Source organism: Gasterosteus aculeatus, chromosome 2 (genome assembly GCF_964276395.1).
Source record: "Gasterosteus aculeatus chromosome 2, fGasAcu3.hap1.1, whole genome shotgun sequence".
Taxonomy (NCBI): Eukaryota; Metazoa; Chordata; class Actinopteri; order Perciformes; family Gasterosteidae; genus Gasterosteus; species Gasterosteus aculeatus.
The window spans coordinates 9,529,046-9,555,732 of NC_135689.1; the positions used below are offsets into that span (position 1 = coordinate 9,529,046).

The 26,687-nt window shown below is 43.5% G+C and overlaps 2 protein-coding genes and 2 non-coding genes across 8 annotated transcripts in view; all 4 read right to left on the minus strand.

Moving 5' to 3' along the window:
• Positions 1-16: 16 nt before the first annotated feature.
• uba1 (ubiquitin-like modifier activating enzyme 1) lies at positions 17-14,404 on the minus strand. 2 transcript variants are annotated; one of them, XM_040192833.2, is made up of 26 exons: positions 14,024-14,404; positions 10,818-10,934; positions 10,680-10,738; positions 10,413-10,581; positions 9,445-9,579; positions 9,250-9,356; positions 9,067-9,157; positions 8,835-8,967; positions 8,650-8,747; positions 8,297-8,443; positions 7,867-8,043; positions 7,398-7,505; positions 7,217-7,297; positions 6,037-6,189; positions 5,523-5,688; positions 5,216-5,412; positions 4,858-4,922; positions 4,306-4,501; positions 3,769-3,843; positions 3,480-3,669; positions 3,304-3,389; positions 3,077-3,169; positions 1,963-2,154; positions 1,465-1,566; positions 1,279-1,379; positions 17-1,187 (listed from the first exon to the last, which is right to left on the minus strand). In XM_040192833.2, exons 2-26 carry the CDS (start codon positions 10,932-10,934, stop codon positions 1,052-1,054), a joined length of 3,174 nt encoding a protein of 1,057 aa, XP_040048767.2. In that variant the 5' UTR covers positions 14,024-14,404; the 3' UTR covers positions 17-1,051. The 2 variants fall into 2 exon arrangements, with proteins under 2 accessions (XP_040048767.2, XP_040048766.2); XM_040192832.2 differs by lacking the exon at positions 14,024-14,404 and adding an exon at positions 12,372-12,758.
• LOC120830018 (small nucleolar RNA U6-53/MBII-28) lies at positions 1,691-1,811 on the minus strand. Its single transcript, XR_005713791.2, has one exon. It is a non-coding gene; the product is annotated as a small nucleolar RNA U6-53/MBII-28 (small nucleolar RNA).
• Positions 2,895-3,015, minus strand: LOC120830019 (small nucleolar RNA U6-53/MBII-28). The gene has a single exon (XR_005713792.1). It is a non-coding gene; the product is annotated as a small nucleolar RNA U6-53/MBII-28 (small nucleolar RNA).
• A 267-nt stretch (positions 14,405-14,671) lies between the features above and the next one.
• The window catches only part of camkvl (CaM kinase-like vesicle-associated, like), a 31,859-nt gene continuing 19,843 nt past the window's right edge, over positions 14,672-26,687 (minus strand). For 3 of the 4 annotated variants that reach the window (XM_040192838.2, XM_078090900.1, XM_078090890.1), the window contains 10 exons: positions 24,114-24,220; positions 22,819-22,950; positions 22,459-22,533; positions 21,537-21,675; positions 20,198-20,318; positions 19,494-19,569; positions 19,251-19,387; positions 18,950-19,028; positions 18,770-18,857; positions 14,672-17,325 (listed from right to left, as the gene is read on the minus strand). In XM_040192838.2, coding sequence (XP_040048772.2) covers positions 15,856-17,325; positions 18,770-18,857; positions 18,950-19,028; positions 19,251-19,387; positions 19,494-19,569; positions 20,198-20,318; positions 21,537-21,675; positions 22,459-22,533; positions 22,819-22,950; positions 24,114-24,208 — 2,412 coding nt within the window. In that variant the 5' untranslated portion in view covers positions 24,209-24,220 and the 3' untranslated portion in view covers positions 14,672-15,855. Of the gene's footprint in view, positions 17,326-18,769; positions 18,858-18,949; positions 19,029-19,250; positions 19,388-19,493; positions 19,570-20,197; positions 20,319-21,536; positions 21,676-22,458; positions 22,534-22,818; positions 22,951-24,113; positions 24,221-24,805; positions 26,393-26,687 lie in introns of those variants that run through there. The other variant, XM_078090908.1, reaches the window with a different exon arrangement.

The window sequence follows — 26,687 nt, forward strand, 5'->3', positions numbered from 1 at the left end:
ACTAGACAAATGGAGGTGTGTTTTTACACGTTTATTCACTATCACACTAAGTGCTCCCATTTCATCTCATTACCTTGCTTTTACACGTTTGTCATTTGGAGTTAACAAAGTAGAAAGACCATTTACGATCTACAAGGTGTGTGCCAAAACTCTTTCAGCCTTCCCCCTGCCCCCCCCCTCCCCTACCAAAACAATAGAAATGAACAAAACACATGAAATAAGAGAATGAGAAAACTGGTCATGTGCAAGAGCCCCTCCGAAGGCCGAGTGCGCGACGACGTGGGTTTAAGGGCGCCTCAAAACAACGAGGGTTCCTACTAGTCGGGCTGTTTTCCAGTCAGGAGAGGCTGTCGACTCAGGTCTACCTGAGTCTTCAGGTGCTTCTACAGTTTCAATTTTGGGGTCTTGGATATAGTTGGGGGCAGCGGCATGGGGTTATAGATTCTCAATAGACGCGTCACTATGTTTGGGATTCATAGCTGAACGTCTTTTAATTAGGAGGTGCATCATTGAAAAAAAGAAAAAGAAAAGTCATGTAGCGTCGGGCCTACTAGACTGGTTGGGGGAAGAAAGAGCAAGTAGAGTGACGAGGAGACAGTTTTTGCCGTTTTAAAAAGAGCCCTCCTGTAGAGCTGAATGCTAGTGGAGTTTAAGGATGTTTCAGAGGGACACTAGCTGGATTTAAGAGTACCAAGAGAACACTAAGGCTTAGAATTAAACTGAGCAGAGCGCTTTTGCTTCTGAGGAACATCAAGAGGTCCTGTATACGTGCTCCCGTCCGCCAATGACACCCCCGATCCCACAGCCGAGCAACAACTGGATCCCTAACACACATACAAGAATCCTTAAATCCGCTTACTGGGGCTATGTACACTCAGGCACGGGCTTAATCAAAACCCAGGCCTAAAAAACAAAAACTGATTGATCCAAAAGAGCTGACCTGGATGAACCCACCCACCCCCCCAATCACAACCTCAACTCCTCAATTAGGATGCCCACCCCAGTCCCTCCTGCACTTCCCACCCTCCTGTGGGTGGGTTCAGCGTGGAGCTCAGCGGATGGTGTATCGGACGTAGGGCACTTCCACGTCTTCGTCCGACAGGTCGTTACAGCACAGCTCAAACACCAAGGCTTTCACGTGCTTGCCCAGCTTCTTTTTGGACACCTTGGTGACAATTTCCGTCATCCTACAAGACACAGGAGAATGCACTTATGACAGTGAATCAGTTTTTTTAACGGTTAAGGTGTTTGATCTAGGAAATACTGAGGAATACTCACGGCAGGTCGAGTCTCTCTTTGAGTTTGGCAGCAGGCATGAAGAAGGAATAGAGCATGGACACTCCCTGAGAAAGCATGGTGATCTCCAACTTCTGCTCATTCTGAGAACAGCGGGAAAAAAGGTCGGTTAGTTGTGGGTGGGAAACCACGTGGGGGTTAAGGGCCAAGGATCTGAGGAGAGCGCACTTTAAAGTAGTCCAGGAACTGTCTGAGTGTCATCTCCTCGCCGTTGGGCTGCATGCCAGCAACCTCGAAGCGATCCCACAACGTCCAGTCGTTGTCATAGTACTGCAGAAACAAAGAGTATGGATTGATGCCAGTCCCAGAGAGACCTTAAAAAAAACTGCACCCAGTTATTACTGCTCTATGCTAAACGACAGATTAAGACCAGGGTCCTGTTAAAAGCCATGTTTCTCCTCAGCACACACTGATAGCATCAGCATGAGAAGGTGAGTAGAACTCACTTACACTCAGACGGACAACAAGCATCCGCCTGGTGTATCGGTATTAGCATGGCGGGATCATCATCGGAGCTCAAAACATTGAATGGCAATTCTTGGGCAGCGTTTCAGAGCTGACACTTAACATCTTGAGGATTGAAAAGGGGACATTATTTCCTCCAGTGGAGACCCATCGTGAATCCTCTTAGCGGGTAACATCCAAGCAGCTCCAACGGCGACCCACCTTGTGTGAGGGAGCAGCAATGGGCTCAGAGAAGGCGAAGAAAGGCAGGGCCAGGTTCATGAAGCCGTTCTTGAAGGATTCCAGCTTCTTGTGTCCTCGGACGATCTTGATGAGCTCGAGGCACACCAGACCCACCACTGCGGACGTGGTGGTGGCAATGGCAGGAATGATCTTGCCTGCTATCAGTTTGCTCTGCATTGTGATGAGAACAAGAAAGAAAGGAGTTTTAAAAAAGTGACAAATTCTAAAGCCACAGGTTCAGGTCACACTGCACCGCGGTTACCAATGATAACAGTGCTGACCGGTGGCACTCACAAGGTCGCCTCAACACGGAGCCAATAAAAGTGACTTTGATATTCAGCCACTAGATGTCGCACATTCCCTCTATCAAACTATTGATTTCACTGTGCTTTCATGGAAGCCAGTATAAGTATCTTTTACCCATGTTCAACAGATTTATATAATAAATGAGATTAACAGAACTGCTAATTGCACAACTTACAGAACCTGTACATTTAATACAGATACAAACTCAGACATTCATGAGAGTAATATGATGATTAGCAACCATCTATTTGCCACGTGTCTTGGAGACTTTGTGCAGTGATGTTTCAATCAAATGCCATCTCGGTACATCGCTAAATTATAATTTTTTCCCCATAATAATTAGCGGACTGATCAGTGACGAGATACCAAACCCTGTTTACCAAAGGCCAACAAGCCTCAGCAAAAACAGAAACCCAACATCTAGTTTTAAAATAATCATTTCATGAATCATAATACTAAATGAAATACTGTTATTCAGAGCTCTGAATGTATATAACCTACATAAAATGTTAATAAACATTGGTAAAAGTGTTTTAATGAAAAACAGCCCCCAGTTATTGCTGCACTCTGCTAAAAACACATTAAGAACAGTTAAAAGTAATATTTCTCCTCAGCACACACTGATAGCATCAGCATGAGAAGGTGAGTAGAACTCACTTACACCCAGACGGACAACAAGCATCCGCCTGGTGTATCGGTATTAGCATGGCGGGATCATCATCGGAGCTCAAAACATCTAAAAATCATTTCATTTTAACATAAGGCAATGCCATAGAAATGTGCCCACCTTGTGTCTGTCTGTGGGGGGAATGTCGTAGTTCTCTGCTCTCAGGTTGGATGATGCTACGATGAAGTCCATGTGGAAGTTGGTGTCATCATCCTGTTAGATGGGGTAAACAACCATCACAAAAAAAAAAAAAAAAAAAAAACCACAATTAGCGTGGGTTCAGATTACTTCGAGCACCAACAGTGAAATTGAATCGATTCCAGAGAAGAATCTATTAGAAAGACAACCTTCTCAAAGTCAATGGCGTTCAGTTTGAAGTTGGAAGTCTCTGGGGACGGTAGCTGCACCTTCAGCTCCTCCAGTCTGCAGTCATCTACACAAAAACAATAAATCCGTTGTTCATGTGTCTCACGACAACATGATCATCAACATGAAACATGTTATTGCTGAATATGCATCTTACCAACAGAGGAATTGCTATTCTGCAGCTCCTGGTCTGAGACATGGATTTTAACCCCTGAGCGTGGGGTGAAGGGGGGCACTTTAACATCCTGCAAGATCTTTATCACACCTGCACGGTCGGTGCTGCCCGGCATGCCGTATGACTGGGCGAAGAGGTTTGCGCCTGCCACTACATAGTCCATGTGCAGCTCCTACAAAAGAGGGCACTCCCGTCACTATCCTGGGACTGGGTGGACCGCAGCAGAGAACGGTCTAGTAGGAATACAGAAGAAACATTGACCCCTACTCACATTGCTAGTGCTGAACTCAAGTGGATGAGGACACCTCTTTGGGCCGGACCAGAAGGGGGCACCAGAGCTGGTTAGCTGAAAGACAAACAAGCATCAAATCTATCATTAAAATACAAAACTGAAGACCAGGTAAAGAATTAATATTCTATAATTGGTTCCCCATTACAAGAATTTCATTGAATGATAAAACTGGGACATCAAGTTGAAGGTTAATGTTAACCTCAGCCCCCGACTTAAGCAGTTTCTTTTCAGCATCTCAATGAAACATGAGCAGAGTTAAGACTGCAAGTACACCGGCACGACAATATTCGTATTATACTGCGTGCCGACAGCCCTTCTCATAAAGTGTTGCACCAACGCAAAGCACGTTGAATACATTTGACCAAAGATGACACAGAAAGTATATTGATAGATTTGGAATGATTGTTAACAGATTTCCGGACCGCTGAAATGAATATTTGGGATGGTAGTGAGAAATTAACTGGTAGCGTGGAGGGTAAACTGGGCTTTCCTTGGGGGAGTGAGCTCCGTCTGTACCTGATCTGGGGGGAAGTTATGCAGTAGCTGGCGGATGTTGTTGCTGTATTGGCACTGCCAGTGGTTGCGTGCCCAGGCTACACAGTCAGCCCAGCTGTGGGGGCAGTCTGTGACAAGACTCTTGTAAACCGCTTCCAGCACCTCCACAGGCTGAGCCCCGGGAAGTTTCAGAGTGCGCTCCATGAATTTAGGATCTCTGTAAGAATAATGGTCATAAACTTCACAAGCTGACAAACACTTTTTTTCTTGTTGTTCAGACTTAAAAGAATTTGATTTAGACTTTTGAAATCAGTTTAAAGTACTACAAAAGAGCGCTCTCCTAAATATCAAACCATAGAAAAATAGCATGACCTACATTAGCCCCGTTATGGAACTGCGACAAGGCAAGTTCAGAAGTACTGAATAGAAAACTACGAAAATTCCACTAATACAGGACTTCTTATTAAGGAAAAAGTGTTTTTTCAAATGTCTTAATTAACTAAAAAATAAATTATCTTAAAAGTACCATCAAATACAAACAATCAATTTGGTATGTAAATGAATGCAACTCACGACAAGAATTGCTGGGCATTCTCTGGTGGCTGTTTGAACAGCCCCTCAAACTCATCGCGGGCCCACTGGAAAAAAAGGCATTGTTGAGGAAAGATCAATCATCCATCCAACTCACTTAATCGAAAGTACAGTACATTTCTTTCGGATCTACTTTGCGATCTATGTCTGGGAAATAAAATCTATTACTCAATTTCACTTTTTACGGTTTACGCGCGATATTACTATTTGATGAGTGGCTTGTAGTGTCGTTAGACACTTCAAATACATTCCTACTAAAAGCTGTTACAGCTCGACATTCAATGCATCTATACGCACCACGATAACGTATGCACCATATACATTCTGTACATCCACTGACCTGCAGTGTGTGCTCAATGGCATTCGGGAAGTTTTTGAGGGTACAGATGGGGATGGACTTCTCGGGCGGGTCTTGGCTGGAGCTGTATGACTCTGTGAGGAAGGGAATCACAACCTGGACGTTGCCTTTGGTTCCCAGAGTACCAGACTCCAGTAAGGGTTTACGGTAGTACACACACCGCCGATCCATGTACATACCTGCAAATGGGCACAGACAACAATGAGGGTGATGTATGGTTTCCAAGAGTCAAGTGTCATATTTTTTTTGTTTTAAGCAAACAAGATTTGAAATCATTGGTGTCTCTTACGCGCATCAACGTTGTCCAGTGCATTAGTCACTCCGTCAAGGCTTTCAAAGAAGTCATCGTCATAGACCCTCTCTGTGTCGGGGCCCACCCGGTTCTGATGACCTGTGATCCTGATGGACGGGTTCATCTGCTTCACGGCAGCAGCTGCTGTGTCACTCTTCATTTTCTGTTAGCAGAAAGGGATGATATTAATAGTCAGTTACACTTTCATCACCACTTACACAAAGTATTAGTGTGGCAACTGGCCAGATTAAAACCAGTATAGCATTCTCAATTGGCTGATTTGTGGTCCCCACACAAAAAAACACCAGGAACTGTACACTGGGAATTATTTGATGTCCTTTATAATCAAGGTTGCATCAGCAGCATAGATAGCGAGAAAGACAACTCTGGGACAGTTACAATAAACAGGAAATCCATAACTGGCACTGCAACTATCAATCTATAAATGGCCAATGTGCACTATATACGCAATAGCTACAGTCAGACAGGGTTACGCAAAGATGACACTGACCGTAACATCGGAGGGTCTAAAGAGGAACTGTCTGTTGAGGTTGGATTTCTCTATGGTGTCCATGTCCGTCACAATGACCTCGCCGTCCCCGCTTGCCAGTCCAATCATGGCAAAGTTTTTCAACAGCTCGCAGCCAATGGCCCCAGCTCCCACCTGGAATGATAAAACCCATTTCAGTGAGTAACGCTCACTGTATGTGCCATTAGAAGACATTGATCAAACATCTGTTGGAGGAAGGCTTTTTGATTACATACGTTTTGGTCAAATCCACCAAAAATGACAGAAGTCACCTTGCATCATTATTGTGCACCACAGACTATACAAGTCACGGTTTGGAGTCATAAATAAAAAAATACATGTTTTTTTTACTTCTGGAAATCCAAGATCACATTTGGCTACAGACATTAATTGCTGATCATTGATGATCCATATTGTCAGATACAGATCCAATTGTTACCCTATAGCAGCTGGTCAAAGCGGCAGACCTCAATGCCACAATTAAATAAATTTCACCAACTCTGAAGTCAGTGTAAAGTCAGATATTCCAAATTGTATCCTTTTATACTCTAAGGTCATCTAGTGTTTGTCTTCATAAAAACAATTCCCGGGATGTATTATGAGCGTCTTATGGGTAGAGCAAACAAGTCATTTCCTCTATGACATTTATATTGTTGTGAAAATACTACAGAACAGAATTTAAGGTGCTCGCCAAAACACAGACTGGTTGTTTACAAGTTATAAGAGATTGGCGACAATAATATGAATGCTGATGGCATATTTGACTGATCACCAGCAAAACCTTTACTTCACACGTTGATGTTAAACACTAAATTGTAAATAATCTGCAGTTCAACTGCATTTTGAACCTGAGAGGGGGAATGCGTATGGATCAGAGCGACAATGGTCTGTAAACACAAGGATGACTAAAGGAGAAGCTCTGTTCACACGGGCGTGAGCCATCCACACAAGGCGTAAACACAGATCTCAGGCGTGACACATTTTGTCCATGCAAGTTTGAGGACATGGATCCGCGCTGCTGAGGACTGACACCGAGACACTAACTGGCTCCTCCAGTCACTCTTTCCAGGAGATGCTTGATGATCACCATCATTTTAAAGTTCCATTAGCAAACAGGGCAACAGGGAGTTGTGTGGCAAAGTTTTTTCCATGGCGGACTTACCAGGAAGTAGCGCTGTTTGGCAAGCATTTCCTGCAGCTTTGTGCCAAAGACGGCAACCTGCCCATCGTATCGACAGTTCCTCTGGAAGAAAACGAGACAGCAAGATAGATTTAACACCAATGCTTCATCATCATGTGCGCCTGTCCTCAGTACAAGGGTGTGATGTGCTCTGGACACCTACTGGGGCACATTCTTCCTCCGTGAGCTCGACTCCTTCCTCTTCAGCCAGGCACTCCAGGGCATCAAAGTACAGCCACTGCATTATTGGCATAAATTTTCCAGTGCATGCCTAAAACAACAAATGGCAAATAAAAATGAAAATTGCAAGCCGTATGTGACAAAAACTAGTAATATTACTTTCCGCTTAATTTGGCCATAAGTTAATGGGTGTTGTGCTACGTGATGCATCTTTAGGTTCTTTACCTTTATTCCTATACTCTATTGACTAGTGGAGCAACAGATCATGAAAACGGCATTATCTAGATTTTCCGTTAATCTGTCCTTTATAATCCCTAATCTTAAATTGACGTCGTATTCATGACATGCTTGTCTAGATATATTGAAATTTAAACCCTATATTATACAACTGTAGAATTGAGTAAATAATTCACAAGTCCATCTAAATTAGATCTCAAAAGTGCACTACTGACCTTCATCACTTCCTGTGCAGCCAGACCTCCAATGAAGGCATTGACAGGAGCCAGGTCACCAGCAGCAACAAAAGACAGCTTTTTGATAAGCGCTTCATCCAACTGCTCCACTTTGGCTGACCCCGCCTGAGCAGAGTTCACCTCTTTGGCTAACGTCAATAGCTCATCTCCATCAGCCTGGAATCCACAGCTCAGTAAGTTACAAAAAATGGTTCAGAATAATCATTAATAGAATTGAGTAAACATTGACATGCAGTACTACCAAAAGAATCACAGGTAGTCTGTCAACGATTAGTTTTTCATGCAATTAGAGGATTAAATTAAGTTATTCACAAAAACTTTTTGGATTGTTATTCTACCAATTTAATACATCAAAACATTGATCAAATTGTCCCCCCCCCCCATTTATAATATATTCATAAAGACATGCCTGGTTCCAAGGGGCAGGAAGGCGGTTGTGTTTCTTCTGGAAGGCATGGATAGCCTGGAAGCCTACATGCAGCTGTCCTGGACGCTCAAACTTGGCAAAGTCTGACAGTAGGAACTCTGGTTCAGCAATGGAGGAAGAGATGGATTTCTGCACGTAAAAGACAAACTGTGTTCAGATATCCCGATGGTGACGGCAAAAGTAAATGTTTCGGAACCAGTATTGTAATTTGAATAATGGGGAACCCCCCCCCCCCCCCCCACCACTATGCCACGCTTCAATGGTAGTGGGGTAGTAGTTTGGGGACCACTGGTCAATATACATATAATTAACGTGTGGAAAAGACAGCTACTTACAAAGGAGATTTTCTTGGGCATCTTGACCTGGGAAACGATTCCTCCTCTTATATAATCTGTAAAGCCAGTTGTCTCACAGATGCTGAAGGTGTAGGGACCTGGACAGAGACAAAATCATGTACATTTGTTACACCAACGACTGCACCGACCAAAACCTTTTTTCTTTAAATAGAAAAACGTCTTACCCAGAACTTTAATTTCCACCGGCTGGCAGCCGTTGAGCTCCGTCATACCCTGGACCTCTGTGAAGGTGACATAGTCTCCACTCTCAAAGCCATGACGAGCCTCATCAAGACATGTCACAACCCCTTGGTTGTCCTGGAGAAACAAAAAGCATACAAGGTTTGGTTTCAAAAGAAAATGTGTCCTCACTCAGCAGCAAGAGGTTAGAACATATTTCAGATTCAAAGGACTGACCTTGGTTATCATGGAAATCATAGCAGACAACGGCTGTTCTCCATTTGTGTCAAACACCAACATCTCATCACCAAAGTCACAGAATAACTGGCTACAAAACAAAAAGTAAAGATGCACATTAGACACTGACAGTGCGAGTTACATTACATGTAAATGATTAAACAACAAGGATCATAAGCTTACCCAAACAGACCACGTGTGTCTGCGACAATCAGACTGATTCCTTTGTTGTGGCAGAAGTCTCCCAGTTGTTGCTGCTCTTCCAGAGTGGAGTTTGTCAGCACTACCACCTAGGACGCAACAAGAGACCAAATTAAACACCAACCTTCCTCTCCGACGGCTGAACTGACTGGGGCAAAAGTTTGGTCTCAATTATACCTGGAACTTGGTCAGATAGTCTTCAGTGAGGGCTTCGGTGTAGGCGGTTACAGGAACGTAGTTGTTGAGTTCCGCCAGACGGTGCTGACTCACCTCCGCTCGGTTCTTCCCCAGGTCCTCCTCCCGAAGGTAAAACTGACCCCCAAAAATATATCACGGGTCACAGAATATCTGTTACCAGATCATTCAAGCTTCTTTGCCAGATATTGCAGTTAAGAATATACATCCACCCAAGGATACAGACATACCTTGTCAAAACCACTTATTTCAAACTGATTTTGGTGATACTAAGACATTTCAGAAAGGTTCCCAATTCACGTTAAAACAACCAAACCACAAAAATATGCTTTAAATTTTCTACGGAGGGCATGTCCAATAGGCAAATATAGAAATATAAATAGGCAACTCAATGCCTCTTTAAATGAGAAATGAAACTAAAGGCACATGCCAGTGACTAAAATATAAATACTGAAGACTAAAATGGTTAAGCTAAGACCAAGCAATCCCATATGGAGCTTACACATGCAATCATACACTTCTGTACGGTCAGGAGGGATCTTCGCTGAGCCTCCTGATTGAACACCTGAGCATTCTATTCACAACATCTGTCCGGCCCGAAATAGACATCAGAATTCAAGCCCACAGGCTTGCAGACATAAACAATTGGTCCGCTGTAATGATGCCCTAAAACAGGCTTTAGCTCTATGATTATGACCCAAAGAGAGGCCACCCACTGATAAATCTGGGCCAGCCCATGGCTAACAAAGGCGGGGCCGGCTGCAATAGTCTTTCTGGATGGCAACAATGCTACGGAAAGACTCATAACAACCACACTGGACTTGGAATCAGGCTCAAAGATAATCGCACACCAGAAGCATCTCCAATAAAGAAGTCAGTGTGAACCGCCGTTTGAAAAAAGAAAAAAACACTATGGAAATATGTGAGTATGTGTGCATGCCTCCACACACCTGAGAGGACAGGTCTCTCCATTCTGCTACTCCTTGGTCGTGCACAGTGACACCTTTGACTCCTCCCAGGATGACGTTCTTGGCTATCTCCACTCCAAGACCTCTCATACCAGAGATAAGGACATAGGAGTTCTGCATTCGCTTCATAGCCTCATGGCCCAACACGTAACTATAGAAAGAAAGTACCATGAGCATTGTTAAACATCCAGCTCAAAAAGTGGGTCAGTTTTTCTTTACTAGGATAAAAGTGACACAGATCAGACTTACAGTTGTCTGGAGTACAGGCCTTCGTCGATCTCAGCATCATTGCCATTCTTAGCCATGCCCTGGGAGAAAAAGAGGTTGAAATTAGTTTAAACAAGCTTTACCAAAGCTGTACAATGTCTGCTATGGGTTAGTGCTTACGTTGGCAGGTGTGTGGGACAGATCAGTTCTGACAGAGTTAGAGGAGGAGCAGTGGGATCCCGTCTTCGTCTCTGTTCCTGACAAGCGACGCTTCTTGGACAGCGGCGAGCTGGACATCTGTGCAACAACACGCCCCGTTAAGACTCTTCCACATCCGCACTACACTTCTAGAACTTTAGATTAATTAATTTATTAACTGATAACACAACTGCTTCAATGATTACATAAAAGAAAAATTACGTCAAACCAAGTTACAAATTAGTGAAACACATCTGACTTAATGCCACACTTCCATTATAACAAAAGAGTATCCAAGCTAAGTGCTATCCAATCCCCTTAATGTTGAAGAGGATTTCTAGTCGAGGGAGCAGCTGGGCTGGCTTCAGTCCAAGCACCGGTCTGCTAGAAAAACGCACAGACCCTGGGAAGGGCAATGAATAGCAGCATTATCACTATCCATGCTCAGCGACGGGCCTGGCTGGTCACTGCTATTGTTCATTGTACCGGCCGCAAACATCGTTTCAAAAAGAGCTGAATCGTTAAAACTTCACTGCGGTAAAGTGAGCAACACCTCGCAGTGGCCTGCAGTTATGGAACACGAGCGCCGTAGGTCTGCAGTTCGAGCAGGACTGCTGCCAGCATAATCTTTGCCAAGATAATATCTTGGTAACGTCACGCTGTGATTAAACGGCACAATCCTGACAAATCCAGTCCCCCCCCCCCCCCCCCCCCCCCCACCGGGAGGTGAAGCAGGCCGCAGTGTGTCGTACACCTCGCCGCCGCACGGTGAACGCCATCACCGACAATTTCCGCATCAAAAGGCTGTTCGACTCGCTTCCTAAAAGTCAAACTGACCCCCCTTAAAAAAAAAAAAACCTTACAGTCGGTTCTGGGTTCGGGGCAAGTATTCAACAATAACACTACAACTACACATAGTCACATATCGACTATAAGAGGAAGGGCCGCCGTTTGTTAAAAACGAAAATGAAGGAACCGGACATGATACAGCACCGCACAAAGCAGCTGCGCTAGCGCTTTGTATAAAAATAATCAAATATAACCGTAGCGCTAGATAACCGGGATGAGCCATTTTGCATCTTTAGACGGCTGAGATGCGGTTACGGCCGATTGAATAAGAACGGTAGGTCGCGTGCTACTGATCAGTTCAGGTTACGTGCTTGGCTAAATGGACCCAGCCGGGACATTAATAACTTAAGCTAAAAGAAAAAGCACCACCACCACCCAGCTAGTCTGCCCGTAACGACACCAGCTCGGGCAAGGCCTGCACCCCCCTCCCCCCCCCAACACACACACACACAGCGGAACACAACTTTACAAGCTAGCGAACCCAACGTTAGCTGTGCTTTACCTGCTCGCTAAAGACAGCAACGGCTTGTTCCTCAGACAGACAGCGAAACGCCTTCGTTTTATACGGCTTAATGTGACAAAGACTAAATAAAACTACCATCAAACTGTTAACAGCGAAACAAGAAAAAAAAAGAAAGACTAACGTTAGCCATTGCACTCGTGCTCCAGTGATTTCTCGTTTCTTACCAATAATCCTTCTCGGTTCCTACCCAATGCGAACCCACTCCTCGCCCGCAGTGTCTAGATGTCAGTAATATCGATGAATGAAGAGTTCGACGATCGGCACGAAGAAAAAGAAACACGATGCGGTATCAGGCCAGTCTGCGCTATTATGTCGAGTCACTATGTCGTTGTGCCGAGAGTCTCTTCTGTGTGATTGCGTTGCTGGCTTTGCGACTGCAGACAGGAACAAAACCAAAATGGCAGCTGGGAGAAAGGGGCGGTGACGCAGGGGCTGAGATATTCAACAGGAAAGGGTGACTGTCAGCACGCTGCCCGGCCACGAGCTCCGCTCATTGGCTGCTGTGCGGAAGCCAACGCGCTCTCAACCCGCCCTCGCGACCCGAAGATGCACGTTAGTTATATTGCTGTACAATGACCGGGAGGACCACATATCGTTACAAAAAAAGGCGAAAGAACCATATTGCAACAGCTCTAAAAATATACATATATATAAAAAGGCGCACACACCTCGCCTGGCAGACAAGCGGAAAAGAGCCAAACGCTGACTGTTTTTGCAATACGTTCACCGTAACTATCCATCTATCGGTGCTTAATGAAATCTCATTGTGGAACCAGACTACAACACATAACTTAGACGTGACATAATGCAGCATACTTAAGACTAACATCTTACGGTTTATTAACCAAGTTCGATAATTCCCATTGCAACGCTGATCAGCGATCGGCGAGACATTTGACTTTTCTTTCCCGGGTCCAGTCTGGCTCAGTTTAACCCTGATGGTTCCCCAGAGATAAAAGACAGGTACAGCAGTAGGTAAGCTACTCGCTAAGTGGAGTGATGCTGAGCGTCTGGGCCCTCAGTCACATTGAGGTTAGGGGTGAGCATTCCTTGCAGAGGAGGAGTTTTGGGGGAGGGGGTCCCTGGTATATGACAAAGGCCCAGGGAAAGAGTGGGCCGCATATTCTCGGGTACACATGTCGAGGGGATCCCCATTATCATCTCTTCATAGCGAAATGAAAAATATTTTAAAAAATGATCGCAAACGACACTTATTGATACAAAATGTCACGTTAACAGACTTATTAACTTGGCAAGCCAATAGGAGAAATCGTTACTGGCTAATATTACGATAATATGGTAACGTTATCAACGCTAGTGGTCATGTTGACACGTGATGAAATATAACGTTGGTCCATACGTACTAGCAAACGTTTCGTGATACAAGTTAGCTTTTTTCTTTCTAAAGGCATCGCGTTCGTCCAAGTTGATGTTTGGAGGCATGTAGCCCATCGGCTTGTTAACGGTATTCATCACATAACAATAATTAACACAGCATTCTGGTACACATGCAATGTGCAAATCCCAGTTTAGAGTTAACGGTTAATTTCCTGTGGTGCCTTAGCTACGGATAGCCGAGGCGCCCCGTTGAAAGGGTTCCGCTAGCCACGAGTAACACACGTTAACGACTACCAATAACGCAGATCAAACGACTGCGTAGTTGTTAGCTTGTGTGCGGTTAGCTTTCGAGCTATCTAGCCAGCCAACGACTTTTTCCCCTACTTGTGCCGCTATGTTAGCTAACTAGCTAATGTTAGCCAACTAGCTGAAGCTAACACTACCAAGACGAGAGCTTACACAAGTGTGCAGAACTTACCACATCCGATATTACTCGGCCTGATCTGTAGTATTAAAATCGGCTTGTATTTAAGCAAGAAACCTAAAAAAACAATGTGGCAAATCAACACGGCTGCTGATGGGGAACTGAAAAGTGTTTCAGTGTGGCGGGCTCTGTGTGAGTTTTTCCGCTGGACGGCTGCCTGACCGGCTGTTCCAGAACCGTTTCCCCTCACTCTATTTCAGTTGAAGGCAAAGCAAAGCAGCAACATGTGCACGTTACAGTCACAACCACTATTCCCGTACAGAGGGTCCACCGAAAAGTGATTCTAATTTATTTCTCGTATGTACATTCTAGTCTTCCTCTTTAATGTTCAATCACTCTAGACAGACTGTAAAATGTGTTGAATGAAATACTACTGAAGGGTTTGATTGCATGTTAAATGTGAACAAAATATCTCCACCCCCCTGCCTTTACAAGTATAGGCTAATCCGAAATTGACGCAGGGACAGATGGGATTTGTAGTCTTGGCGTGATAATTTGATGCCTCGGTGTGAAATTGTTGGATAACGGTTAGCTGCTTATAAAAAACATAGATGTATTTACTCTTACATTGTACATTCATAGGGAAAATATGTTTTTAACATCTCAGGCCCAACAGCTTTAAACAAATGAAACGAGACCAGATTTAGCTTTTTTTGTTACTTTTATTGAAAGACAGAGCACAGTTTACATAGGGACAGAGAAGTGGAAGTCTAGAATTGTTTGGGACTAAAGCACACAACTTGGTATGACATAGATCCAAAAGCAGAATGAACTTCAGAAATATTTTTACATGATAAAAAGGATCATAGATAGACTACACCAGTCCAAATGCCAGTAGGCCTACCAAACAAATGTTATGACAAAACCGAATACAATTGAAAACTTTCCGGACAAAAACTTTGGAGAACATTGAAAAAGTTCATGTAAAGGAGTAATTGTGTGTCTGTGAGTATGTGTGTGTGTGTGTGTGTGTGTGTGTGTGTTATTGCAAAGCCTTTACACAATATATTGTGTCTTAAAATCTTCCACAACTCTTCAACAGGTGTGGAGCAACTCACAAGACTTTGAGTGACAGGTTCAAATACAGTATACAGTTAAATAAATCCCTATCTCCAGCAGCTGATGAAACGGCTTAATGAGGTAATTTTCACAAATGTTTGTACTGTGACTGCAAGCTCACGGTTCTGAAGCCTTACTATATAATGAATAGCTACATAAAAAAGGAACAATAAAAGAACGAACTCGGATTAGCCAATTAGAAAAAAGTAAATGTCAGTTTGGATATGCAAGGTTTACAACACAGGCATTGGAGAAGAGTTAAGAATCCCATTCTTTGTATGTATATACATTCTGTAGGGAATAATGCAAAAACATAATAACGTAATAATGCAAAACGTCCTTACTGTAACTGTCACAATTAGTTGAGATTGTTACCTCGTTATTCTCACTTGTGTAGATCAATTCTTTGCTACCTGCGCTGAGTCCTAAGATTCCAGTATGAGGAGGTTGTGTGGTAAGCATTCATGCGCACAATCTGGATTTGAGACACATACTCTCTTTGTCTTTGTAGTTGTCCTACAGAGAAATACAGTACACTATGATACTTCCAGTACGCTCAAGTCATGCGAGTATTTGAATGCCTCAGGGAGTTTTCTCAAAACTAATACATTCTAAATATGAACACACAGCCAAATCAAACAACAGCGCATTGTTACCATTTTTCTGGGAGTAATTGGATGTAACCTCTGGGAGAGAGTTTTGAAAACCTCAAAATCAAACTATGTATAATGTTCCAGGTGTCGTGTATTGCATCACAGACATCTGCCTCATAGCCCCCTACTCATCCCAGCTCTGGGGGACTGGCTGGAACAAGCAGCACTCCTCTGTCCATCTGTCTCTTCCTGCTCTCCTGCACCCCGTGGGGAGGATTGTGTGGGTGGGGAGGGTGGAGGATAAGAGGGTGGAGGGATAGTGAAGCGAGGGATAGACGGCAACACTGGCCTCGGAGAAGTTGGAAGAGGCGGCGGAGTGGCTGAGGCGGCGGCCGTGGAGTGCTGCGAGGATCGTGCGCGAGACGCGGCAGGCGAGGCGTGCGTGCTCCTGGCGTGCGGTGCCTCAGCAGGACAGTCACTGATTTGCTCGAGCAGCGAGGGCATGTCTCCCTCAATCTTCTCCAGCACTGCGGCCATTTGCTTTTCTATCGCCTCGATCACACTGTCCATCTGCCAGTCGCTTGTAGCGCTGCTCCCGCCTCCTCCATGTGGCAGCCCGGTCCCATACATCCCTCCTCCGCTTGTGTACAAGGAACAGTACGGACTCCCGTAGCTCCCTGCCATCCCCATCCCTACACTAGCAATCTCTGGATTGTATGGCGTTGTATGACGGCCTAAACTAGCAGAGCTCCCTACGGTATAACAACCCTGCCCTGTTGCAGGACCTGGCCTCGCTAGGTTAAACTCAGCGCTGTGTCGGTCTGTTGTTCTGGCATCCCTGTCCCTTCTACCTGCAGGGCTGGCATCACCCCTCAGCCTAACTCCTGCTCCTACATCCACCCCAGTTCCAGGCCCGAGTGCTCCAGTGGCCGCCACGGACCGCTCTGCCACCGCCTCGGGAAGTTGGGTCTGGCACCAGCTTCCGTCAGTCTCAACCTTCCGCTCCCTCTGGGTGGGTGGCTTCTTCTCCGTTGAGCCGGTTCCACCTGCGGGCGGAAGGCCATGGAGCGTGGCGGCCATCTTGCGTTTGCCGCTGGGATCAGGGGAGGCGGATGGGCGTATAATGCCCGAAGAAGAGTCCGAAAGCTTGGAAGGGTCAGGTGTCATCACGGGCGTCGGTTTAGATTCTGGAACAACTTCGTTTTGACCCAAATTGGCAGCCATTTTCCTCGTTCCATCGCTAGCGGTTTTCTTTGCATTGGCCTTATCAGGCTCCTCCTGTGCAACTCTGGGGTCTGCGTTTGTTTTGGTTTGTTGACATGAAGGCTCAATAATATCTGATGGGGATGTTCCCACCGACGGGCCTATACTCATCTTCACCTCATCCTGTTTTTCATTGACCTTAATCTTCCCCTCATTCTGGTCCATACCGACCGGTGTATTTTCAACAGTAACTTCTGAAGACACACTACTTGAAGTAACCCCTCCATCACTTGTACCTTTGTCTCCCTCATCACTTGCGCCCTGGGACATACCGCCTTCACCATCTCCTGCCTCCTCACTGCCCTGAGCCTCGGCTGAACTGTCATTCAGTGCTTCTGAATTCTTTAATCGTTGCATGAAGGTGGTGACCCGGATCGCTTTCTGCAAAAACAGACAGAGGCAAAGAAAAAAGGAGAGAAGGATAGCTGTGTGAAGACAACTAGATTTTCACTGTTACTTTTTTAAAATTAACACCAATATTGACTTGTTTCCCTAAAAAATACAATAAATCTTTATGCTATAGTTGGTTATTGCAAAGCATTGAAAATAAGGTTTGAAGACAACCACATCATCATACTGGGCGCTGAGATGTAATTCGTGTGAAGAGACAGTGCGGTAAGATTAGTGCCAGTTGTTTACTTCCAGGATGTTATGACACATTGCACACTGGTTTAAATCAACCCCAAGACTCATTCTCTCCAAGCCACTCCTTGACTGCTTGTCTAGAAAAGGAGTATCAACACATCCTTTCATTTTACAAACACTTAAGGAGTTCTGGAAAATGCGTGAGCTCACAAGTTGTTTCTAAACCAGGGAATAAATTCTCTGGAAGTGAGTAGCCATTTGGACACAGAAATGCCACTGAATACAACATGGTTTAACGGAAAAGCTTCTGTACAGCTTCAAGTATGACTTGAATGTAACACTGAGCTACAGTATGGGTCAATGAGCCAGGATTCGCGTAACAGGAATGACAGAGGGCCTTACAGGTCATATAAATACTGTTCAACAGCCCACAGTGGCCTACATCCCTTACATCGTTTCCGTTTCTCCCTCCCCGTATCTACACAAAAACCAAACAAGCAATGAGACACCCTCTTCCCTGTTCCTGGTCATAATGTTGTTTTTACCAATCTGATTTCATAGACTAGTGCAGATGAGGAGTAAGAAAGGAGCAGAGCGGGCCACTTTGAACATCTGGGCTATAATCCAATGAAGAAAAGTGGGGCAGAGTGGATGGGTACCTTCTGGGACAGGACAGGAGTGACAGTGGGCAGGAACAGAGCCTCTGAGTAGAGTTTCACCGGCCCAAACATGGTCAACGCATCATAAAGCTGATAAAGGTTTGGGACGATTGGTATATTACTGTAAACACCTTTGCCAATAGAAACCTTAATTCGCAAGGTCGATCAGCTATTAGAAAGATGTTTTGTTATTGATTCATGCCGGACTGAAGGTGATTTTCTGCCCATGCTCTGTCCTTCCACTCTCACCCTTAATGAACTACGATACCTTCAAATCCTGGGAACCATATGGGGAAAGAGAGAAGAGGGTTATAACTGTTACTTATGCTGTCAGGTCAGCAGTGCCATCTCGACTTCCCCCTTCTTGGTCTTCAGCATTCATTCCCCCAGGACATCCCCTTGACCACCACCAAATCAGTCGGAAATTTAAAAACATACACTACCTGTTCACTACTTGTATGTTGAGCTAAAGCTCCTCTTGTGCGATCTTTGTATATAGACAAATTCTATGTTGCTCGCACGGTTTTAGTATCACTAACTCGACTTACTGCTATGGAAAGAGAGTAAGAGTGAATTCATACCCGCCATTTGGCCTTTGCAAAGTTCTTCTCAAACTGGGCACACACACCATCCTTTAGGTTCTTCTCTGATGCACCGTTCCCCGCAATCCTGTCACAGGTGACAGACAGCATACAAGTGAGTACAAACCCTGTGGACGTGGGCCAAATTATTTTTGCTCTTATGTACAATGTACAATGTACCATTCGTGCCAAAGTGCATCCTGTGCAGTAATTCTCAGCATCTGGTCCACTTCCATGAGTCGACAGACAAGCTCCTTAGCTGAGAGAGAAACAATGAGGACAAAGGGTATATTTGAGGGGCATCTATGATTAAAAAAATGTGTTTTATAAATTATGAAGGAATATTTGCTTGAGCTGTGAAGAGCGAGACAAAAGTAGCTTAAATAGCTTGTACATACTTTTCTCACTACCAATTGTGTTGCCTATTGTCATTGAAAATGTAACTTTGTATGTATTGCCATCGTGTGGTGGAGCTACGTACCTGCAGGTGAAATGTCATCCCAGTACGGAGAATCAAACTCAAATTCCCCGGCAACGATGCGACAGAAGATGATACGATTATGTAGATCTGCGTTCTCCTCCTCTATTTCATCATAAAAAGGAGGGTTACCTGACAACCTATTAATAAGGGATAGAATAAGTTATTAACAATGCAATTATTCAGTTGAAATAGCAGCTCAGTTGGTATTGGTCTGCTTGCTTTGGTAACTTCACTGAGACTCACAGTATGAACATAATGACACCAACAGCCCAGCAGTCGACGGGACGACCATAACGGTGACGAGCCACCACTTCAGGAGCTGAAAGACAACAAAGGAAAGGGCAGACATGCGTAGGAAGTAGAGATTTTAATGGCTGTTTTTTTTTTTTGGGCTGGGAAACAACGTTTATTTTAACAATCAATACTAGAAATGATGAAGGCGAGGTGGTCAAGGTAATCAATATCTAAACATACTTGGCTGTCAGGGCCTCTTTACCTTATTTATTTGTCTAATAACTCAGCTGGGTAACTATGAATAACCATCCTGACCTTTAACTGGAGAGAGTCAGGTCACGGCAAAGTTCTGTACTCCAAGTCGCCCTCACATAAATCTCAGAGAGTGATTGTGAAGGGAGTGAGATCAGAGGATATGAAGAGAGGAGGTGTTGGAGGAGGGAGAGAGTTAGGTCCCTTCAATGCTGTTTCACTTGGTGTTATGAATATTTTTCCCTATAACTGTTCATCTCTGACAGATTTTGATCTTCAAAGGCACAAAAAACATCAAGTAGAGAAAATATGCCTGCAGGGCTTTATTCACAAACAGCCCTCAGGGGCAGGATGCACGGGCCAGTGGTGGGATGACGAGGGGAGGAGAAATGGAAAAATACTCAAGAAGTAAAGTTATACTCTACATGAAACAGTAATACGAATAGAGGAGAGTATCATACCCAGGTATTCTGGTGTTCCACAAGGCTCTGTGATGGGTCCGTTCTCAAACCGGGACAAGTAGAAGTCCCGCAGAACCACTTTGTTGTGGTTGTTTTCTGTGTAGTACATCAGGTTTTCCAGCTGAAATAAATGAGAGACAGAATAAAACATTCTCATCCAAATACACACAGACTACACACTACTTAATTGGTTCAGTGCTGCAAATAAAGTACACATGGATTGATATAACACAAACCCTTCTTAAGATCACCATGAGTAAAAAATTACCTTTTTTTATATGACCTTTTTTTATTGTTACATGGCAATTTTATGACAGGTGACCAGACCAGAAGTTGCATCCTTTCAAACATTCTACAAAAGGTTTGAAATGTTTTTTTGTAATATGGAGTTAAAAACGCAGTACAATGATTGTTTCGGCAGGTTAGAAAGAAACAGTTGAATAAGAAATCAACAGTCACTGGTAATACATGAGATCTATAGGAGCAAGTTCATGTTTCATGATCAAGTGCACAATAAAGCAATCCATAACAACCCAGAATACTGAAGAGGTGTCTTGCCTAAGCAAAGCTGCCACAGTAGAAATTTAAGGTTTAGGGTTAAATCTAATGAAATTGGATCACAGAATATCAGCTCAATATATGGACTGAAAAAATCACAGTTTAAGCCAATTCAATGTAATCACCAAATAGACATGGTATAAATATATATATGTATACTGTATTACTACTGTATGACTGACTGTATTTCTGATTTGATATGTCAAGCTATGTCAAGCTTGTTAAAATAAACTTGAAATAAACCACTAGCTAAAGGAAAATAAATAATGACTAGAAACATATCTTTGAATTGCTTTTTGCTTTTTATCAAATTTCATGTGTTCCCAGGATACTCAAGTCCAGACTATACACGTGTATAATGTATACACAATATACAGCTTCTACCAGTAGGGGGAGTCTGAAGCCCAAGACATGAAGAAATCCCATCGTAATCGGTTTTTAATGGGGGCTCAAGATATTAATCTTTCTTTGTGCGCCTGCATCATGTCAGACTGTATTAAGCCGTGTAACTTGTGTTTACTCCCTTGCAAGAAAGATTATCAACTGTTGAGTCATTAAATGAGTTTGAAGTGCAATGCCTTTTATGTGTCTCCAAAGAGATTCGTCCGACTATACACCAGAAATACTTTTGGGGATGTGATGAAGAGTTGCCACAAATTTCTTCCTGGATTTTTAAAAGGCAATTCACTTTTTCATCTTTTTACCTGATTGTTGTTATGATACTCACTACAGTGGCACATGCCGTCATTTGGGAAAATGGAGAAAGAGAGTGAGCAAGTACCTTAAGGTTCCTGTGAACTATGTTGAGGGAGTGTAAGTACGCCACAGCCTCGAGGACCTGTCTGATGACGTTGGAAGCGTCTCGCTCTGTGTAATTCCCCTGGTCCAGAATCCAGTCGAATACATCTCCTCCTGTGGCACTGCACAGAAAAACACACCAACATCACCACACGCGCTGCAATAAATGTGCACAAATAAAATGGTTGTGGGACTGTTAACCACATGTTGCAACAAAATAAGGGTTTAATCTTTCTGTTACACTGTTATCGAAAGCCTTTTGCACAGGCAATCTGTTTCTACCGGCCCAAAGCTTCCAATGCTGAGCAATTAAAAATCAGCGTATTGGTCATTACTCTAAAAGCCTTTGTAAACTCAAGAGAGTGTGTTGTAATGAGTGTGATCATCACGTATTGCCCTCAGCAGGAGGACTATTGGCTGGGCAAACGTTCAAGCTGCAAACAGACACCGACTCATAAGAAAACCGATCCACACAAAGCAGACTGCGTCACGTCCCTCAGCACCAGCCGGGGAATCATTCTGCCTTTCAGCTCCAAGTCTCCGTTATTGCATTCAAATAAATTTGAAAATTTGAAAAAAGTACTATAGTCGTAAGTGAATGGGCCCACTCCGGCATTAAAATCCCAAACCCTCTGTGAGACCGTAATATGGCAAAGCAGAGCTTCAAGAGCACAGAGTTGAGCGTTACTACGAGCAAATACCTCATCATATCTAACAAGTTCCTCTGTTGCTGAGGGAAGAAACAGAGCACACAGTAATAAGATGGCAGACTCAACCGCTACCCACTAGCTGATGGATTTGAGTGTGTTAAGGCCCATTAGGGCACATGCACAATTAAGACATACACACATAAGTGCCCATTCTACACAAAAGATAAATAGTGAAACAATAAAGTTAACCCTTACAGTTCCTGGATGATGAAGTATTCTTTCCGGGTCTCAAATGTGTCTATCAGCTGCAAGATGTTTGGATGGGTGACCCTGGAGCAGTGAAAGAAGTCACAGACTTTAACCTTACAAGAGTGAACATCTACATGAGTAACTCTCTGGCCTTTTAAAATCCTTAAATACATCACAGATTGTTTAGACGTAATTCAGGTGTTAAGTAAACACCTGAGCTTACATTATTAACCGTGGTTATTGCATAGCTTGCGTGATTAATCATCTTCATAACATATATATTGAAATAGCAAATCATTCTGTCATTCCTCCGCCTCTCTCCATCTCTAAATCATACATCCATCTGTCCACAAGCCGACTGCGTACAATTTCAGGATCATGATTTCGTTCTTGGCAGCCTTGCGGACTTTCCTGCCGTCTTTCTTGAGGAATTTCTTGCAGACAAACACCTTGTCTGTCTGTCTGTCCTTAGCAAGGCACAGCTCGCAGAACTCCTTCCTACGCAAGAAGAAAAAAATAGAAAGACAGACAGAAAGGCAGAGAAGTTAAATATAATCACAAAATAAGTGTTGATGCTTTAAAAAAAATAATAATATTGATGATTTTGATCCCATGAAAAAATCAGGAATCATGAAAGACAGCATACAGAGACGATTTACACCGGATATCTTAGTCAAAACACGACTTTGACTGTGTAGGTAGAATTGTAGTTAAAATGGCCATATAAAAACCCGATATGGGTCCAATGCTGCCTTGAGCCGGGCATCGTTTGGTTTTGAGCCTTCAGGGGAGGTGCTTCAGACAAATGGATTTTTAGAAGCTGTTTGAAGAACTAAACTAGATATTTCAGATGGAGTTCTGTATTCAGTAGATACCACCAGAGAAATGCAGCGTCTCTCTTCTTTTGTATTATAAAGACTATTCATGAATAGTCACAATGTATCAAATATGAAAAATGCTTTCTTTCTTACCGTAAGTCATTCTTACAACCGGACTAACACAGACTTACCATCTTCATATTCTGTGATTGTGTCCAATTAAGAGCATATGTAGAGCAAATGTGTGCACGTAATAGTGAGGTAATGTTTGTATCTGTGTGTGTGTGTGTGTGTGTCAGTGTTATATAAAGAACTGAGATCTCTGAGGCCAGATGCTGATCTGGATGCAAATGCCATATGGCCTCTTACTCTGATTGGTGTAAGTGAATGCGTGTGTGTGCGTGTGTGTGTGTGTGTGCATTCAGTGTGTCAAAGAGAGGTGTTCATTAGAACAACAACTTTCCGTATGCATTCAAGCAGCAGTAATTCTAAGAGCTCTTTGAGAATGTGTATAAAAGATTGTTTTAGGCATGATTTAATGATTTATTAGAACTGAATAATTTAAAGAATTCCAACAGTGTGTTTTGTGTCATGAATGAGTTTCTGACGCGATCAAAACATATAGACAACTGGTAGGCTAAAATTCAGCCACAAACTAGCCTCACGCTATCACTTTGTCAGTGAAAGTTCAAATCTGCAGCGAAAATTGTCCAATTTTAAATAATTCATGAAAGGAATAAAGACAATTTTGGAATACTGGAACTTGTCCATGAATTGTACATAAGTGAGGAGGGGGGCAAAAAGGACCAAAGAGATCAATGCTTTAAGCGTTCTGTTACTTACGCTCTGAGGACCTGTCCAATCTCATATTTGTCCGTGACATCAGACATGCTACTGTAACTCCGCCCATCCCGCAGGGCAAGGCACCCAAACGGCATGACGGCATTCACCTGAGAAATAAAGGCAAATACACTGAATTCAATCACTGAATTACAAAGCGTGAATCATTTTGATTACACCTTTTATTAACAGATAAAGCAGCATGGACATGCATGATAAAGAGCAAAAGAGGCACTGGAGAAACATTCTCCAGTGGTTGAAGTCTTGAACATATACGGCCAAGTCCATTTCTCAACGAATCTGGATGCCAACGCTTCTGGCAGCCTGGTTGCGTGCCAGTCCTGTCAACAGATACTAAGCCACCCACTGAGCTCCTCTCCACTCTGCTAAAGTCCACAGATTCCATGCAACGTCTGTCAAGTTCAAGTTAAACTTTATTTATAAAGGGCAGTGTCCCTGTGTCCCAAAAGCAGCTGGCTTCCTCAGCAATCACTGGAGGCATGAGCAGCACTAATTTTAAGGTTTTAATGAAGGGAAAAATGGGAAGGGAAGGGAAAAATGTTCGTTGTGTGCGTATAAGTGTGTGTTTAAATTTTCTTTCTAGATCAGTATTTCGTGATCTATTAAATTGTCCTCAAAAATTGAAAAATGCTCTGCAAAATATGTCTGGAGAAAAGAAAAGAAAAAATACTCACATATCAAGTTCTCCCTTAAATAGCTTGTGACCACTGCGGAGGGGCCCAAATCCCAAGGTAGAAAATCAAGGTTCTAGATAGTGAATCAGCAATCAATATACCACCTCAGTCCTTTGGCGGTCCTCCCCCACATCCTTTAACATTTCATCTGGTGTAAGACGTAGAATCCCTGGAGGCTTCAGCCAGCTATCCTCAATGTCCTTCTAAAACCCTTTCCTTTTACGCCCTTCTAGGTCATTCATTCCTATGAGTTCTCTTGACTTCCATCTGATATCTATGGATATCAAAGCCAATCCATGGAATTGACCTAGTCAGGAAGGATGTGATAAGAGGGAATGTGAGCGGTGGTTAGTGTGAATGACGCTAGACGCAGCGATGAAGAAGATGCCTTTAGGATTAAGCCATGTGAGAAACTTAAGAGAGAGAGAGAGACGGAGAGAGAAAGGAACTGAGAACAATAGACAATATGATACGATGACCATGGACCAAAAGGCAATAGAAATCATCAGAGGTAATGACATTTTGCAGGTGCTAATTTAGGATTAGGGAACAAGAATAAGTGTTGTAAAAACCCTCACTCTGCTTCACTCTCTCTTCCTTTCTATCAGTATGTGTACGTGTAGCACCACTGTAGATGATAGGGGCAGAGGTGCTTCTGATCTATGCTGGAGGCGGGGCTGGTGAGTACTGCGTAATCCCAATGCTGGCCCTAATCTCTAATCTGTACCCCTAATCCAGGGCGCTGTGATACACTATTTGTGTGTATTTGAGTGCATGCACGAGGGTATGTGTCTGAGCAAAGTGCAAAGATTGATGCGACCATGTCCCGTGCAGAGAGGAGTTTGAGCAGAAGGCTGTGTGGACGTGTGTGTGTGTCTGTGTACATGTGTGTCCATATGTGCACCCTTGTGAGTGCGTAATGTCCCAGTGAGACTGAGGGGAATGGAGCAGTAGATTGAAAAGGCCTAGTTTTGCAGGAGATTATGTAAGCACAACAACATTCCAATGACAAGTTCCAGGATGACAAAAGGGATGCTGGATAATGTGAATTTAGCACCACTATCCCTGTGGGAACAGGGAGTCCCCATTGAAATAAATACCACAACAGCTGCCAACCAACAAATATACTGTAGATAAAACATAACTCGAGACGCTAACTCTATTTGAACACTGTAGTTATACATTGTTTTTTTGTCTTTTTGCTGTCTCTAAAACTTGGTCCCACTTTCATCACATATGGGAGCGTATCTCTAAATCTGTTTTTCCACATTCAGGAAGGGTTTCAGTTCAGCTGTAACCTAGTGGTGCAATGTGCCACATCTGCCTCTGGGTCTGTGCAATTTAACTTTACAGTACAAAAAAAAAGGAAAAAGAAAAGTCAAAAAGGTCGGAGATAAAAGCAATTGTTTAGGACTTCTTTATCCCCTCATGTTGGACTAAGTCCAGTGTATTGACTCACTGTCTCCTCTTGAGGTTCTACCTGACAGGAGCAGCTGCGGCTAGCTGTTGCACGCTCATTCCAACTGATACCTCTGCGACACAATATAACGAATCTTTGACATACAATCTTCACATTCATGATATGTATTTTTTGGATTGTTTAAACTGAAGTCTGACCAAATCTTTTTTCAAGATGATGCTCCTCCATTTTTTTTCAATATATCTCTTTAAAGAATTCCGGCGTGCAAAGCTAGGAATTAATCACTACCAATTATTTCTCTCCCTAAAAAATCCGATGGGAACAGAAAGGAAAGGTAACCAAGAATAAGTGTACCTGAGAGCTACGAGGAAAAGAGGCGTGCGGGGTGAGATTGAGAGAACCTCTCAACCTCACAGCTTCACAACTACGCGCTTGTGTCTGCGTGTGCATGTGGGTGCATGT